The sequence below is a fragment of the Macadamia integrifolia genome, chromosome 4 (assembly GCF_013358625.1).
Source record: "Macadamia integrifolia cultivar HAES 741 chromosome 4, SCU_Mint_v3, whole genome shotgun sequence".
Taxonomy (NCBI): Eukaryota; Viridiplantae; Streptophyta; class Magnoliopsida; order Proteales; family Proteaceae; genus Macadamia; species Macadamia integrifolia.
This window is the reverse complement of record NC_056560.1, coordinates 2,699,164-2,716,981: the sequence shown is the minus strand read 5'-3', so window position 1 is coordinate 2,716,981 and position 17,818 is coordinate 2,699,164. Positions and strand designations below refer to the sequence as shown.

Genomic DNA, 17,818 nt, shown 5'->3' with positions numbered 1-17,818 from the left:
GTAAATTGTTGGATGCCTAAATATTTGGAGAGGAGCCATCCGTCTAGGGAATATATATATATATATATATATGAGAGTGTGGGGAGAGATAGCTACTTCTCCATCTCGATAGGGTTATCATTACTACTCTCCTACAATGTTAAATATGTGACGATTTTATTATGAGGAGTGAGAAGAAGAGAGGATTCGTACACCTATATAAATAGAGACACCAGACTGACCCTAATAGACTTTTTCTTTTGTTTTCCCTTATTGTGATGCACGACCGGAGCTTAAAGAAGCATTTTTTGCTTTGTCTCTAGTGCATTCTATTTGTAATAAACAATTAACTGCAAGTGCACAATATCACTATAGCCACAGGTCGATCTCAAGGAGGTCGAGATGATCGATTTCTCACTGTTAATTAAGACGAAGAGGCACTCAAGCAAAATTCAACTAAAAATAAGAATAAAAAATCACACCTAGGGACCTAAGTTGTTGCCTGACACAAATAGGGAAGGGAATTAAATAGACAATGAAATTAAAAATGAAACCTAACCAACACAACTAGAACTTAAAAACAAATGATATGGATGAATAGAATAGAGATGCCACTTGAGAATAAGATTTCACCATAAAATTAGATCAAAATCATGAACAAAGCATAAAATCAATGCATGAAATAATGGCCTAGGTCTATAGGAGATGCAGCGGACTATGTTAACATGTCCTATGAGTAGTGTTCATTAAACATGTAATGATAAAAACATGAACATGTAAGGAGACAATAGATTCGGCAACAATAAGGCATATGTTCCAACCAATGGATGATATGCACTATGGAGAGACATCTAATGTATGGCTTAGACTATGCACAGGACATTAAGCACATAAACTTTGATCATCAATTTTTCCTCTCTCATGGTTTCATCCTATTCCTAAATAGGGTGTTTAGTTAGCCATGTAATAATAATAGTCAAAAGACGAAAATGATGAAGAATATGACAATGCCATTAAATAAATTGTTGAAAAATAAATTTATAGAAGAAGAACTTCCCTGTTAGATGAAGTTGACAATCCAATGCAAAAGTGAAACTTTAATCCTACCTCTGGACTTCAATCGTCAATCCCCAACTCCAAGTGCATATTGCAATTTAAAGGAGAAAAACTAAAGGGATTTAATAAAGAAAAAAGAAACTACTATTTACTAACTTGGTTACAATGAAAAATCTGATTTTGCCTATATTTTTCCCATTGTGTATATTCTGCCCACATTGTCTATTCTGTCCACTCAAAGCCTTCTATTTATAGATGAAGTAGGGTGTGGGACGGTTTTAATCTTCAACAGCAGCCAGGCGTCCAACTCTCATCAAAATAGAAGAGTCCAAATATGAAAGGGATTGTAGGAAGAGAGAGAAGTGGTTTAGGAGATGGGAATCCCATGTGATAATGACGGTTTGAATGTGAGAGGTTAAAGAGGGATAGAGGGTGTAAGATGGGTCCGAAGAGAGATCATTAGAGAAAGGGGAGGGAAATTAGGAGATATGGTAGAGATTGTAATACAAGTAAGAAGAGGGGAAGAGGATGACGTGGATAAGTTATATTTGAATTAATGAAATTTAAGAAAATCAACTCATATTCTAACTTGAGTCCGAATTAATTTTTGGCTATATATTTTCATTCTGACTCCGGACAGACCCGTCCTGAGAATTATAGATAATTCATTTAAAACTACGAACAAAACGAGCCTACTATCCAATAGTTTTGGAGGACTTCTCAACTTTTAAAATTACTATTATGCCCCTACACTTCTCTTCACAATGGCCCGGCCCATTGACGTGTATGAAAATAAAACTTGGGCTTTGGATCTTCAACGTTGGCTGGATTGTTCTAGCCCACAAAGGTTCAACTCATATCTCCAATAAATTAAGTGATTTTCAGCTCCAGTTTCTCCTTTGATCTTCTTCTTTTAAGCTCCTAGCTTCTTATTCTCCTCTTCTAGAAAAATGCAACTAAAACCTAAAAACACAAACAAACATGTCGAGAGCTCCGTTTCAAATATTAAAAATATAAGAACTAAGGGCCTATATTCACATATAAATATGCTCATCACATACCCTAAGGTATCTATCTAGTGCTCACCTAAACCAATCAACATTTATAGAATCAAGGGCCCAGGGAACAAATAGGCATGGGGAAGAGCGAGAGGAGGGGCTACGAGCCCTCTCCCATTGCTGTTTGCTTCCCCTGACCGACTACAATACAATTGTCGCGATCTACTTTGATTTTAAAAAAAAAAAGTATTTCTTTTTTGCCCTATCGATAAGGATACGCTGTGCTCACCCCACTTTGATTCAAAAGAAAGATGAATGGCTTGGTTTGGTAACAAGCAAACGGCTTTCTATCATAGTTGCAAGGGGGACTATTCGCCTTGATTACATAAGTATCACAGGCTACTTTCGATTGGTTTCATAAGGGGGCTATTCACTACAAGATATCAACATTGTCTTAGATTGAACGACAATAAGATAAGTTGATGTTTAATCTCTAAGGCGGGTTTCCCCTGAGAATGGAATAGTGTTTGTCCAACAGCGGGAGCTATACTAAAATACATCAAATTACCATCCGGGATAAGCTCCCATCCACGAGATAGATCCGATGTTTACATTACAAAAATTAAATAGATAAAATGTTCCGTCGTCTCCATCTTCGGAGTGTGTTATCGCTGCGAGTATATCCGGTAACCGTTACTCCAAGACTAAGCTCCGTCAATCAATTGGTAGTGAGCACAATGAAAGATATGCCATTGCTTCATTAGTATGAGACTCGAGAACTAGACCTTGATATGACAACCAATCAAGATCTTATTCTACGAGAATCGAAAAGATATGATGAAATCCCAATGGCTTGATTAGTAGGATGAGAGTAGCTAAAGAAGGTCATGCTTGACTTCTCATTCGATTGCATTTAAAAAGTAGTTTTTATGTGGCAATGTGGGCCACATCAGCCAACACTTTGTACATGATCTAGCGAATACCAATATTCTAATAGATGTTACTCCAAGAAATATGTTAATTATTACATTCAAATATTTTCTTCGACTGCCAAGTGTCACTATACCCAAAGAAGGCAAATGCTCTCCTTTTCTTCGACTAGCCAGTGTCTGAAAAATGCCTATTGCTATTGGGATTGTTAATTGAAGTGGGTCTCGACGTCGCTCACGTAGGGAAATTATAGACCCGTTAGGATTAGGAACCTTGTCTGGCCAAATCTTTAGAAATAAGAGGTTTGGCCACAACAAAGCAAGCTTTTGGCCTAATCTCTCTCTCTCTCTCTCTCAATTATCTTCTCTCCCCCAATTGAGAGTGTGTGCGTCAAAGGATTTCCATTGTTATCATTGGATTTTGAGGGTGGAACTTTTCCTAACAAGATTGCCATTGTTGACTGTTCGGGTGGACTGATGTGTAAGGCAACTGGATCTTCTCCGCTATGAGGAAAGCTACATCGAGGTAAACCCTAGATACCTATTTACATACCCGTTTTACAGGGATTATTTCATTTGGCACTCTCTTAATGCGCCATGGATTCCATTGGTAAACCAAACATCAACCTCTTTACAATGCAATCTGCCATGAATCAACATCATCTCCATTATACTCCTATTAGTGATGGGGCATATTTACAAATTTATATGTTGAAGTATAAGAGTGATTTTGTACTTCATGAACGCATTGAAGTATACATAATAAGCATGATTTCTTTTGTTGAGAAAAAGGAAGGTCAAAAAAAAAAATCATAACCATATGAACATAAGTTTTATGCATGGTTGTGATTGTACGGGTCACTTTTTTGATGTGATTATGTGTAATTCCATTTCTATCCCTTAGACTGGATGAAGGACTGAATTGTCTGCCATGTATCTACACAACCGTGCACAAAATTGGACCCTATCTATAATATACGTCTAATTTTTCTATCTTAATTAGAAAAAGAATAATAACAATAAAAAAAAGTATAATTACTTGGACACCCCTGTACTATGGCCAGGTTGCTTGACACCCAAAACTATTGAACATATTACTTGAAGCCCCATGAAACCTAACAGTGTTAGTTTACTGTTAGTGATTGAAATTGAAATGACTATTTTACACTTATAAGGTTAAAGGGTGGTTTTTTTTTTTTCTTTTTGGATAATTACTTGGACACCCCCTGTGCTATGGCCAGGTTGCTTGACACCCTAAACTATTGAACATATTACTTGAAGTACCATGAAACCTGACGATGTTAGTCTGATGTTAGTGGTTGAAATGAAAAAGATCATTTACCCTTGTGAATTATTCAACTAAAACTTGTGAAGTTAAAATGACCAACTTACCCTTTAAATTTATTAACCTTACAACACCCAATTTTGTCACCTGTCCCTAGAATGATGATTTACAAAATGTGGGTGAAGCTTACGCTTCTAATCAGAGGTTCGGCCCTTCAAAGTGACTTGGACCCATTAACAACTTGAAACCCTAATCCAGCCTGAAACCCTAATCAAATCTAAAACCCTAATACGGCTCAGGACCTCTACATAGACAATCATGCTCAATCTTGTAGCACATTATATTAGCATACTATATACTGAAGAATTGACTCTAGATACTTTCTGATGGTGTGGCAATGGTATGAAAAAGGATTGTTGGAATACCCCTCATTTGCAATAGGGCAAAAGTCCTTCCTTGAAAATCTCAAATTTTAGGAACCAAATATGAACTTAAAATCCATACCATTTGATAGATCTCAGAAAGATTATTCTGACTATATGTGATGCATAAAAATCGAATCATTGGATCTCCTGGAATCGATCCTGGATGTCAGAAACCCTAATTAGGGCAAACCAGACCCATTTTGGTCAAAGATTCCTAATGAGCCCACCAATTTCTTGATGGGCCTGCCAAATTTTTGATAGGCCTATGAAGAAACTGACATGCCCTCCAACTTTTTAGAAGAATTTTCGCCCATAGGGTCCAAAATGACCATTTTATCCCTATCCCTAGCCAAAAGCCTATAAATATGGCTCATTTTTCCCATTTCAAGACACACCAGGAGCTAAGGAGCTCCAATATTTTGAAGAAAATCCTCTCTTGTTTCCTTTATCCTCCCTCAGCCAAAGATTCCCTCAAATTCTCTTACCTCGATTTGCGTGCCAAACCCCTAAAACTTCCAAAAAAAATCTAAAATAAAAATTCTAAACCCCTTAGTAACCCCAAAAATTCCTTCTTGAACCAACAGATTCGTCAGATTCTCCAAGATTCCCTTGTCTCGGTTTTTGTACCCAAATTTTCAAAAAAAAAAACAGAAAAATCTAAAAAAAAATCCCTAGTCTTTAGGAAGCCCTAGGAAGCCTTTATATTCTATTAAAAATTCCTAAAAAGTTCCATATTCTCAGGATTCCTTTATTCTCGCGGGTTCTCGGAACTCTACCAAAATTCCCAACAAATATCCAAAAATTCCCAAAAATTTCTCAAAGCTTTGAAAGGTCATAAGAAGTCCAAATTCTCTGAAGGAAAAAAGGCAGGCTGTCAAATCCACCTCCGCTTGAGCTGAGGGACACTCACCAAAGTTCGTGTTCTCAACAATAGAGGCCCACCCCACTCAATCTGAAATAAGGGTCGAGCATAGGTATAACCCTTTAACTCAGTAAGCAGAATGTAGATCATATGTGGTAGTATACATAATAGTGTAGCAATAACTTAGCTATGCATGCAATATAGGGGAGAATGTTCATTCTCGAGCATCTAGTAGGAAGACCGGTTCAACCGGGTAGAGTGGGTACCTAACACCTTTCCAACTCCACAATCTGACACTTAGCCTCATCTCTAGACGAAATCAATTTTTGGGCCCTTTCCTTATTAATCGGGCCCATTCATCGGGTCCTAAGCCCTAACCCTTGTTGGCGACTTCAAATTTTATGTTTCTCAACCCTGATATTGGACCATCATTAATATGTCTTTCATAAAATATCTAAGGGAAGAGAGCCCCTGCATAATAGGCCCCACGTATTTTCAAGTGGGCATGTGGCCATAAGGGGCCTGCAGATGCCTAGAAGAGGGTCGAATCCTGACCGTTACCCTTACAGTGGGTGAAGGGATTCCCCTTTCACCTGTCTTGCGAATCAATTTTTTCACAAAACCATATAAAAAAGTAGGGTATATTCCAATTTTTCACCTCTAAGGTTTTCCATTTCAACCACTATCAGTAGACTAACACCATCAGGTTTCATAGGGCGTCAAGTAATATGTCCAATAGTTTGAGGTGTCAAGCAACCTGGCCATAGTTCAAGGAGTCTCCAAGTAATTAACCCTAAAAAAAATATCATGATGATATCCAAGGTTTCAAAAAAGGGAATTGAAAATTAAATTGATCAACGCCGGTTGGAATCAGCCTGAAACAAAATATAATCATCAGGAATCAACTGATTAGAGGTCATGGCTAATTTCCGATCCAATGAACCCATCCTAGTCCAAACCATGTGTTGATGGCCACAGACACCACCTCCCCCCCCCCCCCCAACCCAATCCCAATCCCAATCCCAATCCCAATCCCAATCCCAATCCCAATCCCAACCCCAAAAATACAGAGATAATTGGACTAAAAAGAATCTAACCTAATTGCTTTGCCTTCAACAAATCAAAATGTCTAATTAGATTTTTTTGCTACCAAGTTTCTCTTCACCCATGGTGATGAGAGAATATTTTCATCCACCCTATTTATTCTTCTCATGGGATTGGAGAACAATAAGAGGCAGGAATTAACGATGAAGTTAAATCATCTTATCACATCACCAATGGTGAAGAGATTCTATCTTCACCCTCGGTGAGGAAACTGACAAAATATTTTTGTAATCTGGTCTGAAGTTTGAACACATCTCTGGAAATGTTTTAATCGGTCCAATGGATTGGGATCAAATTTATTTTCCTTTCCAAGGATTATCGAGTCATCTCTGTATCTCTCAAACTTAATTATTATTTGCACTATCTATTATGAGCTGAAAGAGGGTACAATGCACCCTGATGTAGATCATCAATTAGATTTATTGAAATGAAAACAATGCTCAAATGCTACCAAATCCATAAATTTTCCTTCTCTGTTCTGTTCTTAACTGAAAGAAAATCACAATAACTTCATATAAGGTGCAAAAAAAATTTAAGAATCACTGAGACAGATTGTTATTCAACTATAAATTGTGAACAGAAAGAATGAACAAAAAATGGCGAGACATAAAATTACCTAAGGAATATGATAGAGTTTAGATGGTTTGAGATTGTTAGTAACATTGAAGTAGTTCAAGGTCTGAATCCACTTCTCTTGATTCTTGAGCAGATGAACAGCAACAGTATCTGGCCAGAGCTCATGTGTACATTTAGTCGCCGGTACCGGAAAATTGTACATAGACCACTTAGCATTATATCTGTTCTTCCCCCTGTGACCATACCTCATCCAATCGCCGAAAGTCCTGTCCTCCGGTCCTTCTGTGTGGTTCACCGGCACGTCGGAGGTTCTAATCCATTCCACTTTGTCCCATGAGATCAGATATCCCATACCAGACATGTAATGAACAAAAGGGTTCATACCAGAACATGGAATTACATAACCATAGTACAAGTCTTCTCTTGGCAAAGGCTTTAAGGACTCTACTAAGCTATTTAGCCTTATATATGTGTATCATCATCAGCCTTCATCACGTAATGGTACGGCGGGTTTGGGTAGTCGGCGGTGCCGGAAAATATCTCCGGCAAGCTAGAGAAGTATGTATAGGTCTTACCTTTATTCATATTCTCTGTACAATTGAGAATAATGATATCATTGTAACGCATGATTTCAAGTGCTACTAAGACCTTTTGATCCTCCTTTGTTAAGTTACAAAACACAAACTTGACATCCACTTGTGCACTGAGGGGAACTTCTTGTGTACCATAGATGAGGCGGAGGAAGTGGTGGCGCTGATACTGATCCGGTAGGGTTAATATTCCGAGTAGAATCCGTAATTCCGGTGCCGGGGAAGTGGAAATGTTGTTGGCAATGGATGTATTGGTAGAACATGTATAGAAGTTGTTGGAGAGAGCTGACCAGCCAAGCTTTACCAGACCTTTAAATCGGAGTTCCTTAATGGATGTTATGATGCAAAGGAAGATGAGGAAGAAGATAGATGAGACGGCAAAGGTTAGCCGGGGCGATGAGTGTTGCCGGCTGTCCGGTCTTGGAGCCTTTATGGCGTTCAGAATTCAGAAAATGAAGTTGGTTAATAGATAGGGAAGATGAAGCAGAGGACATGTGAGGAGTATTTGAATATATGTAATTCTAAATTCCTAAAGTTTTCTTAGACGTACAAAGCATGTGTGGGCAGTTTTGAAGTTTTATTTTTTCTTTGCTTAGGTTTTTAAAGTTGGCTTTACCACGTGGAAAGAATGTTGTTGTGAATGGACTTATTTGCCCTCTGTCATGTCCACAAAAGACCTCAGCCGGGGAATCGTCTTAGAACTGTCTCGCTAAAACTTGGTATTGGACTATTCCATTTATAAACGAGATCGTATTGAGATTTGATTTTTAGTGATGGTACCAAAACGATACATGATGGTGCCTTTGCTTTTAATTATTGTTAATTTTGAGAAGCTTATACTTGATCTTAGAGAGTTTGAAGAAGTAAAATAATGAAATTCATCACGGTTTCATATTCTAAGTTGTTAAAGCAAAGTACACTTTAGATATCATGATAGTAAGAAGATCCACAACAATAATAATGGGACAATTTTCCTACACCGGTGGATGAATGAGGCAACGGCACAGATGTGACTCCCTCTCCCTGGATATGTGGCCCCAAGGCCACGTGGCAAACAAATTCCTATTCACTGTGGCCTCATGAAAACTTGGTCCATAATAATGGAACCATTAAACTTATCCTCCCTTCTCTATGATGCTTATAACCATTTAGGAATCAGTATCATCTCGGCTCATTAAAAATTGGGATCAAGACCTAGGTTAAGTACCGTTAACTGAATGGGACTGTTCTAGAGTTGGCTTCTTTGGTACCAAAAACCAATATATACCTGTCCCAAATACCAGAAATCGTCGAAATTGACACCATTAGGCCAAGGGAAAGGATAATCTTGTCTTTTCATGTGACCCAAAAAGTAACTTTTCTAAAATCAAGGGATGGTCAAATTAAGTTTCTTATCAAGTTTTGAACTTAGGGATTTTTTTATATTTTTTTTTATTATTGTGGTTTGGTCACTTTGCAACTTTGAAGCAGAGCGAAGCACGGGAAAAGGGTGGTGGGGGGGTGATGCTGTGATGGTGGAGATACTCCTAACGTTAGCGTCAATTCAGCTACTGTACTTTTTCTTCTTTCTAAGGGTCGGGTCAACTCGTATCGTGATCAGGTATTTTCTCATCTCGGTTCGGGTTATACCCATCTAATATAAATCCGAAAGGGAATATGGGTAGTGATGTTTAGTTCTTCTTTTGTTCATCACCTTACGTATGGGATACGTGTTCAGCCCATTCATGTACATGGCAGGTTCTGAAGTATTAGGAGAAAATAAATATCACTAGGTGTTGTGACAACAATATGGGTTCACCGACCCGACCCGACTGGCGATAAAGTATTCCCAACCCTGTATGGACGTGATTTATTAAAGCTTTGGGTCAACATTTTTTCTTTTCATGAACACGCTTTTCTTGTTTAGCGAGTACTCCACCATCTTAAAGAAAACCTCTCTCCCTCTCTCTCTCTCTCTCTCTCTCTGGGAATGGGGGTGGGAGTGTGCGTCAGTGCTTGTGTTACAGTTTTGTTTCCCTATAAATGCGGGGTGATCGTTCTTGGAACTCTAGATTTGTGAGAGGAATTGAAGTGGGGTACTATTTCTTTATATGTGGGTGACATGGCTCTAATTCTCCACACAACACGACTCTCACTAGTTAATTAGTGGTTCATGGGATGGGTGGCACAGATATATGCTAATTTTCTTTGTGAAAATCCCACTTACTTTCAGCGTCTCTTTCTGCCTTCAGCATCACAAAGCTTTCTTTTCAGTCGTGGGATGATCCTCTCTCTCTTCGAAAACCGCATTCCTATTGATGCTTCCACAGCCACTACCATTGGCCCCACACTGGTGTAGGTCTACACTGCATTTCAAGGGAACCTCAAATATAATGGGAAAAAGCTGTGCACGTTGCTGAGGTGCCCAGCCTGGGTCACTCTCTCTCTCCCCCACAAGCCCCTCCCCTCCGATTATTCATCCAAGTAACTATGTGAAGACCCTCCTTTATGCACCACTTGCCTGGGCTTCAGCCACAATTCCTTGGCCTTCTCCCTAACCGTAACCTTCCCTTTTACTCCCTCATTCCATCACATAATGGCTTCTCATCCAACAGCTGGGATCTCCTCCACTGAATTGGATCCCATGGGATGGACAACCCTGCTCCCAATCCAACCACCACAAACAGTTCCATGGTTGCTCATCCATCACGGAACCAGGATTAATAGATACCCCCATTGGGAAACCCTCCCAACACTTGACTTCTAACCACAATGGCTCAAGAGCCCACCTTTGGAACTTAGAGCTAGTCTCTAGAGGAAACTCTTGAAAAGCTTTCAACTCTGCCATGTGAACCAAGAACCCAGCTAGCCCAAGCTCGCTGAAGAAGCAAGAAACTTGTGAGGTGTATCAGGCATGGGTACCCACACCAGGGCCAACCAAACTGCATGTAACAAATGTAAGATATATGTGATTATATTTAACCTGATAAAACAAAAATTGTAAAAGCATCATGCATAAGTGTTGTTTCCCTAGGTTACACGGATGAGAAGTACAACCATGACGAAGATACAAGTCATGACAAACATTACAAGCCACGTTAAACATGAAGTCTTGGAACTTTCTGAAAAGATCTGCATTGCTCTCTTGTTAGCATGGCCAGTGCTTGCCAAGCTACTCTCCACTGCCCTCTCTGTTGAATCAAGTACCGGAACTCAAACCATGACAAATTTGAATGGTCTATCAATATCAAATTTCTTTCAGGTCATATGTTCTTGCGATGAGAATCACATGGTCTGAATGGATAGCTATAACTGTATAGGTGGGCCCTGCACTTCACCAAATCCAGCTGTAGTGCCAGGGATTCCCACAGTTTGAGCTTTCCCACGAGAGAATGACCATACACATTAGCAGAAACAAAAATAGAATTGCTAGAGGGTTGTAACATACACAAATAAATTTTAAATATCAGTTCCTTTCAGCTGTTCAAAACACACACCAACAACCACAAAGGTAATCAAATGCTAGGTTTACAATACAATTGTAAACCAGATACCTTCTCATTCTAGATTGGATGAAACCCAAATTTTGTGGACAAGAGACCACAAGGTCTGCTTCTAATATGTCAAATTTCAACCCAAACGAGTTTTGACAAGTGACAAAATTAAGCTTTGAAAACCCATAACCGTGAGAGAGTGTTGGGAGTATGATAGGCATGCATGGGCATACATGGGGGATATTTGATTGAATTTGAGTACGAAACTAGACACATAGCTATGAGATCATGTCCTCCATCCAACAGTTGGAATAGCCGCATCATTGTCCATATGGCACAACGAGAGTGGGCCAAGTGGGAAGTCCTTACAAGGTGGTTCGAGCAAATTCTTTTTGCCATCTCCCTTGGGCGACCCTACCAGCAAAGCCCCCTCTAGAAATCATCTTGATTCAAGAGTTTTAAATCAAAACTCAGTTCTATATTTGTTCCGTAAGCTGATTTCATCATTGCGTTCCATCTTGAGTAACTATCGGTTGGAATCATTGGACCCTTGAACTACCAACATTCCCTGGGAGTTCGTGTCAAACCGATGTTGGAGAAAGTTTTCTGGTTTGACTTTTATTGTGTGATAGAAGTGGTTTAAAATTCCAGAATTGTCATTCTTCTTTGAACTTATCCACCCATATGTCCTAAGGTCCTCTTTCCCAAATAGTCTTGATTGTGCTGGGAAATTAGAGTTTTTCCATCATTCATAATACTTGAGTTGTTTAAATGTTTGGGTGGGCCCATAGCAAGCCCAAATAGGGTATGACCCATGTTCGCATCACTTTCTTCATCCAAATATGGGTATATCATACAAAAAAGTGGTTGCCGTAATCAATCACAATGATTATCGAACATCAAAAATTTCTTTGGCATGACTCATCCAGATATGGAGTCCCAACCTTTGCATGCTGACCATATGACCATGCTGCTGTATAAGGGCTAACATTAAGAGTTACAGCACTCTTTAAGGTTCTATATTCCGAACCACTTTGTCACATCAGACTGAAGAGAGGAAAATGGACTGCCACTGTGCCACACTCCAACCAACTATATGACTGTGTCATATAAAGCTTCTTTTATCCCCACTTTGTCACATCAAATTTTTGTTATGCAGCAAAGCACTAAATAATTATGAATGACAATGATGATGTCAGGAGAAATACATGGTTTCAATTGGATTATTAGATCATACCTTCTCAGTGTCTTGCAAGGATCGGTTCATTAAGAGGCTACTCTCCTTGAGCTGTCTTGCTAACCCTACCATTTCATCCGTCAAATCTTCTTGGAGTTTTCTGTTGGAAGAAGCAGTAAGGAATTTAGGCAACTAGCTTTTATAAATACCAACAATTATCAATGTCACATGATATAGAAAATTTCACTATTAGTCTGTTTCCTTCAAGCAAAGATGGATTATGAAAACAAGCCAAGTGGTTGCCATCATGGTTCAAAGGTGTAAAAATACCTGTGCTTTTCAATGTGAGCCTGAGCAGCAGCATCTAGTTTGATCGGTGTTGATTGATCAGACTCACTGATCTCATGAGTTCTATCTTGAGATTTTATTGGCGGCCTGTGCATTTGAACCAAGTCAGTCAACTAAAATTTGCATAACTTGGGACAAGAGAAACAACAGCACAATTCATGTCAACAAGAAAAACCACAGCTTATCTTACAGAAATCTCCTACGCAATCCTGCAGAAGGAGAACCACCAGAACCTTCTTCTGCTCTAGGAATTTCTTTATCAGGAGTCCCACCAACATCCTCCGGTGATCCTGGCATATTGGTCTAGCAATTTTGCAAAAGAGCTGATTAGGAATGGTAGTATCCACAAAGCAAACTTACACAATTGAACAAGTACAGAGAATATGCTAACTGCTAACTAAAGAGATTAGAAAGATTTTGTGGCTTTTAGAAATGACCACGCCAGCCAATCATGAATTAAAGCTAAAATTCACCACTCACCACATGAGAAACTAAAATGGCTGCAACCTGATGGATTTGGAGCAATAAAAGTCTTAAAGGAGAGTTCTTTTTTACACTTTAATGGATACAAGGAAAACCTTTCCTCATAGAGTGATTTTTTCAATGAAAGTACACCAATATATACCCAAAATCGTCACTATATAAGTAGCAACTTAAGGGTTGAAATCGTCTGCAATTCCGATCTCGTACAATTCTGTGAAATACCACCTTCAGGGGGTGACACGTGTATTGATACCAATACAATGGTCCAGATCTGGTACAACTAATAAAACCTTAAATCAGTGAAGAGGCATTTAAATCAGATCTGGACCATTGCATTGGTATCAATACACGTGTCACCCCCTGAAGGTGGTATTTCACGGAATTGTACGAGATCGGAATTGCAGACGATTTTTTTCCAGCAATTTAACCATAGCAGATTGTACGAGGTGCACTAAACCTAGATCTTAACATAAGAAGCACGTTATTTAAGTAGTACAAACATCTTGGAAGGAGAAAGAACTGTAGAAAAATGCTTAGATGGTGTATTGAAATAGCTAGTTGAAAGCAATGTCCTTTAAACAGGTTGAAAGCATGTGTTTAGACAGTCCATTTAAACAGGTTGAAAGCATGTGTTTAGACAGTCCATTTCATAAAAATTGACTTTTTAGCTATGAAAGCACAATCTCCTGTTGCTTGGGACAAACATTTTACTGACTCAAACAATTCAGAAATGTAATGTTCCAAATAATTAGAAACATCAAATCTGTCAATTCTCCTAATTTATCCTAATTTATATAGGGTAATAAAAATAGATAAGACATTGAACTTTTCTTTTCTGTTTCTCATTATAAAATGATTACACTTAGCACTGAAGCAGATTACACTTACCACTGGAGCAGATAATTTTGCAACGATAGCTTCAATGTTCTCTGAATAGTCATTCACCTTAGCTTTTGAAATTCTGTAGAAGAGAGTCCCAGAGACATATCAGTTATTACGGCAAGGAACTAGAAAAAAAAAAATCTGACAGTAATTGCAGATAGGCTCATGGCATCAACAGAAAAGGAAAATCCTACAAACACATAAACAAAATTAAAATCATGTCCAACTCCACATTTACTAAATGCCTGTAGTTCTCCCCCCACCCCCCACCCAACCTCGTGCATTTTACCCTATTCTTGCACCAACTTATCAGGTCATAGTTAAGGAAGGCAAAAGTGGGTAGGCAGAAGGGAAAAAGGAAACAATATCAAACCAGCTAAAGCATTCCCAGGAAGTGGGAAGTGCCTAGGTGGTGACTGAAACAAATACACCTTCAGATAAGAAACTTATCTACAACCTTCCCTTGTCTTTGGTAATTTCTTAAAAGTCACAGAAATAGGAAATAGAAAACCATAGCCTAATCTGTCTTCCATTAAGGCTTTAGTTTGGTTGTCAATAAATGAATAGAACAAAAAAAGACAATCTGTCATCACGATGCAATGATTCTCTCTCTCTCTCTCTCTCCTCAAATTCAAAACTTTGTTTTTAATTTTTTTCTTTTCTTTTCTATTCATTTCTTGTAACCAAACTAAGCCTATTTGGACATTCATTAAAAGATCAAATCCAGCCCAACCTCTATTTATTCAAGTCGCTTCACCGATTAAGTCCTGAAGACTACTTCTCACCCACAATCACTTCTCTATTACAAACAATTTCAAAGGGAGTTTACCTTGAGGTTAATTGCAGTACCTCGGTACCTCCTTCAACCACCCTTTAGTAAGGATGGTAATAGGTGGGTCAAGGTGTTTATACCAATACCATAATCAATCTTCTTAAAAGTTGGTTAACTGTAACATGCCAATTCAATTCAACTAAAATTGACTCTATCCAATTTATGTGGGGGCTACTAAACCATAACAACCTCACTCTATGAAACATGCACAGGGCCCACCAACTTAACAGAATACCTGAAGCCGGGCAGGGTAGGGAGTGCAAGGCATCCGGGGTTTTCCAAACACCATATCCAAACCTAATCCCATATCAAATCATTTACACTGGATAGGAGTGGGAGTGTGGTTTTATGCACCGCACCAACATCCTTGTTCTTTAACAATGCTCCCAACACACCTAAGAATAGTCACCAACCTTACCTTTGAAACTTTAAGTTGCCACGACTGAGATTTACTTCAAGGTCTTGAATACCATGATCACATTCCATGACTAATGAGTTCAACTTGTCATGTAGGCCCAGAAGTTCAATGGGCAGATAGGCCTAATGATCGATACCTACCTCCTCATAAGTAGGACCAGACTTCTCTAACCCAGGGTCCCACCTACAGAAGAAGCATAATAGGCTTACTAAGACCAGTTTGAAATTTGATTGGATTAAAATATTTTGGGCGTACGGTTCCATATAACTCATAGGCACATTATTTGCATAGGCACTACGCATAATAATTTAGTTACTTCATAGTTTCTGTTTGTTTATTTATTAGTTAATATATCATAGTCGGGGGTAGAAAGTATCTTGAGTCATAGTCCAGTTACTAGTAACTAGTGAGATAATGATTCAATCTTGGATTTTAGAGGTAGTATCTTTCTTTTTTCTCTTAATGTTTATGTATGAGTAGCTGCGCAGCCTGTAGTTTCTCACTTTATTGTGCAGCCATTTTACTTCTGCCATTGAAATTCTCTGCCGCCATTTCTCAGTATCACTGTCCGACATCAAATACCACTTGTGAAGGTCTATTTATGCTTTCCCCTTCCATTACAGGTCGTACTTTTTATTCTTGAATTGTAAAATCATTTGTTACTGATTTACGAAACTCACAACTGAACCAATAATTCAGTCTAATATTCCATCTAGACGGACTGATTTATGGTTCCATGCTCAAGCTTTGATCTGAAATTTTGAACCCTTTATTGCAAAATTTGATTCCACGCAGTTCAGAAAAATTTGCAATCATTAATTCCGCTGTTTACACTTTTTTTTGTTGGTCCTACAACCACATAGAATGGACCAGAATTGATTTCTGGACAAATGGCATAGATCAGAGCAAGAGAGAAGTCTTTATATTTGCATCAATTACTCTATTTGTCCTCCATGCACAAGTTCCATTTTGAAATTTATTTTCAATTTTGAACTCCATCACCATTGTGGCCTAAGTTCTGTCAGAATTTAAGACATCCTACTTTTACCAACCGAGGGAGTGAAATATTGCATCCCCTTACTAGAGTTATAAAACTATTAGAGCCCCACATTCTTTAGGCCTATATATTTGAAGCAATTTCTACCTTCCTTTCCCTTGCATCACTACTTCATCTTTTAAACACTGACAAGCATTTCCTGGTATTAAAGTACAAGCTTGTTCTGATAAATTTATTAGGTTTAGCACTCAATGAGGAGTAATCTCTTTACAAGGAAGAAGAAAAATTATTTTAAAAATAATAACTACTCTATTGAGTTGGAAATAAAGAGTAGAGTCTCCCATATGGAAATCCAATGAACTAAACGACCCCAGAACTAGATTATAAATAGCTTAAGTGAAAGTAATATAGCTCATGTAAGAATAGTAAACCAATAAAAGTAACGTTCTTGCTTAACTAGATCATGCGCAATCTCTTTTACTGATCTCAAGTTCCATTTGTCCATCCAAGAAGCTGAAAATCTGATGTGCCAAATGAGATGGAAGAACCATGATGGTTCCTTGGGACGATCAATCATCTAACCTATTAGCCAAATCTCCTAGGATTGAATTCTCCACTGGTCTACCCAAAGCATACTTAAAACTAAATAGTAAAGGAATCAACTCAGCTTTTCCATGATCATGAGAGTGTGATTGTGTTGGTGGCGTTAGGCCCTTCTAGAAGATCTGATTCTATCAAAGCTGAGTTAAAAAGCCATCATTAAAGGTCTACAAGTTTCTTTTTCTAAGGGCTGGTCAAAAATAACAGTGGAAGGTGATTCCTGATTTGTGATACTTCGGATGCAAGCCTTGACAGGTGGTCCTTAGCAATATCTATCTCTAATTAGAAAAAGTAGGGGCCCTTCATGAGCAAAAAAACTTCTCTCACTTAGAGGTCAAATCTGCCAACTCTCTTGCCAATGGAGCAAGCTAGTGAAGGCTGAGCAGGGATCATTTATATCTGGGGCAATACCCAATCAAAGTCCTTATGGATGCTTGTAAGCTTAGGCCTGTTGCTATTGTTGTATTACTCTATGCTCTGTATCTTAGCTATTTTTTAGCAATCAAATTTAGCTGTCAACCAAAAAAAGATGTTACTCGACAATATAGAATCTCCTTCTCCAATAGGCTAGAAAGATCTCTCACAACAGATCCATCCCATAGCCTAAGAAAGCCTCCAATACCTGATGAAGCCAAGGCCTAGTAAGCACCAGTAAATTCTCAGCTTATATAAATCTCCAACAGGGGGCTACCTATTGGGTTTAATGGTGTCTGTTGAGCATATAGTGCTGGGATGTTTTGTTATTTGTCTTTTTCAGTCAGAATTTATTTGTAATTCTTTACAAATGTTAGTGTCCTTAGTTAT

The 17,818-nt window shown here is 38.5% G+C and overlaps 1 protein-coding gene and 1 pseudogene across 4 annotated transcripts; both read right to left on the bottom strand.

Annotated features, from left to right (window-relative positions):
* Positions 1-992: 992 nt before the first annotated feature.
* Positions 993-8,249, bottom strand: LOC122077416 (annotated as a pseudogene).
* A 1,607-nt stretch (positions 8,250-9,856) lies between these two features.
* Positions 9,857-14,282, bottom strand: LOC122076524. 4 transcript variants are annotated; one of them, XM_042641857.1, is made up of 5 exons: positions 14,174-14,282; positions 12,993-13,105; positions 12,785-12,889; positions 12,515-12,614; positions 9,857-10,725 (listed from the first exon to the last, which is right to left on the bottom strand). In XM_042641857.1, the coding sequence occupies exons 2-5, from the start codon at positions 13,097-13,099 to the stop codon at positions 10,588-10,590; spliced, it is 450 nt and encodes a 149-aa protein (XP_042497791.1). In that variant the 5' UTR covers positions 13,100-13,105; positions 14,174-14,282; the 3' UTR covers positions 9,857-10,587. The 4 variants fall into 4 exon arrangements, with proteins under 4 accessions (XP_042497791.1, XP_042497790.1, XP_042497793.1 ...); XM_042641856.1 differs by lacking the exon at positions 9,857-10,725 and adding an exon at positions 10,733-10,991 and having other exon boundaries at positions 12,516-12,614; XM_042641859.1 differs by lacking the exon at positions 9,857-10,725 and adding an exon at positions 10,782-10,974.
* Between the last annotated feature and the right edge of the window lie 3,536 nt (positions 14,283-17,818).

Coding starts and splice junctions, on each gene's coding strand:
- LOC122076524 (XM_042641856.1), bottom strand. CDS start 13,099: ATGCCAGGATCACCGGAGGATGTTGGTGGGACTCCTGATAAAGAAATT. Junction 12,890..12,992: donor GGATTGCGTAGGAGATTTCT/GTAAGATAAGCT, acceptor TCAAATGCACAG/GCCGCCAATAAAATCTCAAG. Junction 12,615..12,784: donor GCTCACATTGAAAAGCACAG/GTATTTTTACAC, acceptor TTCTTCCAACAG/AAAACTCCAAGAAGATTTGA.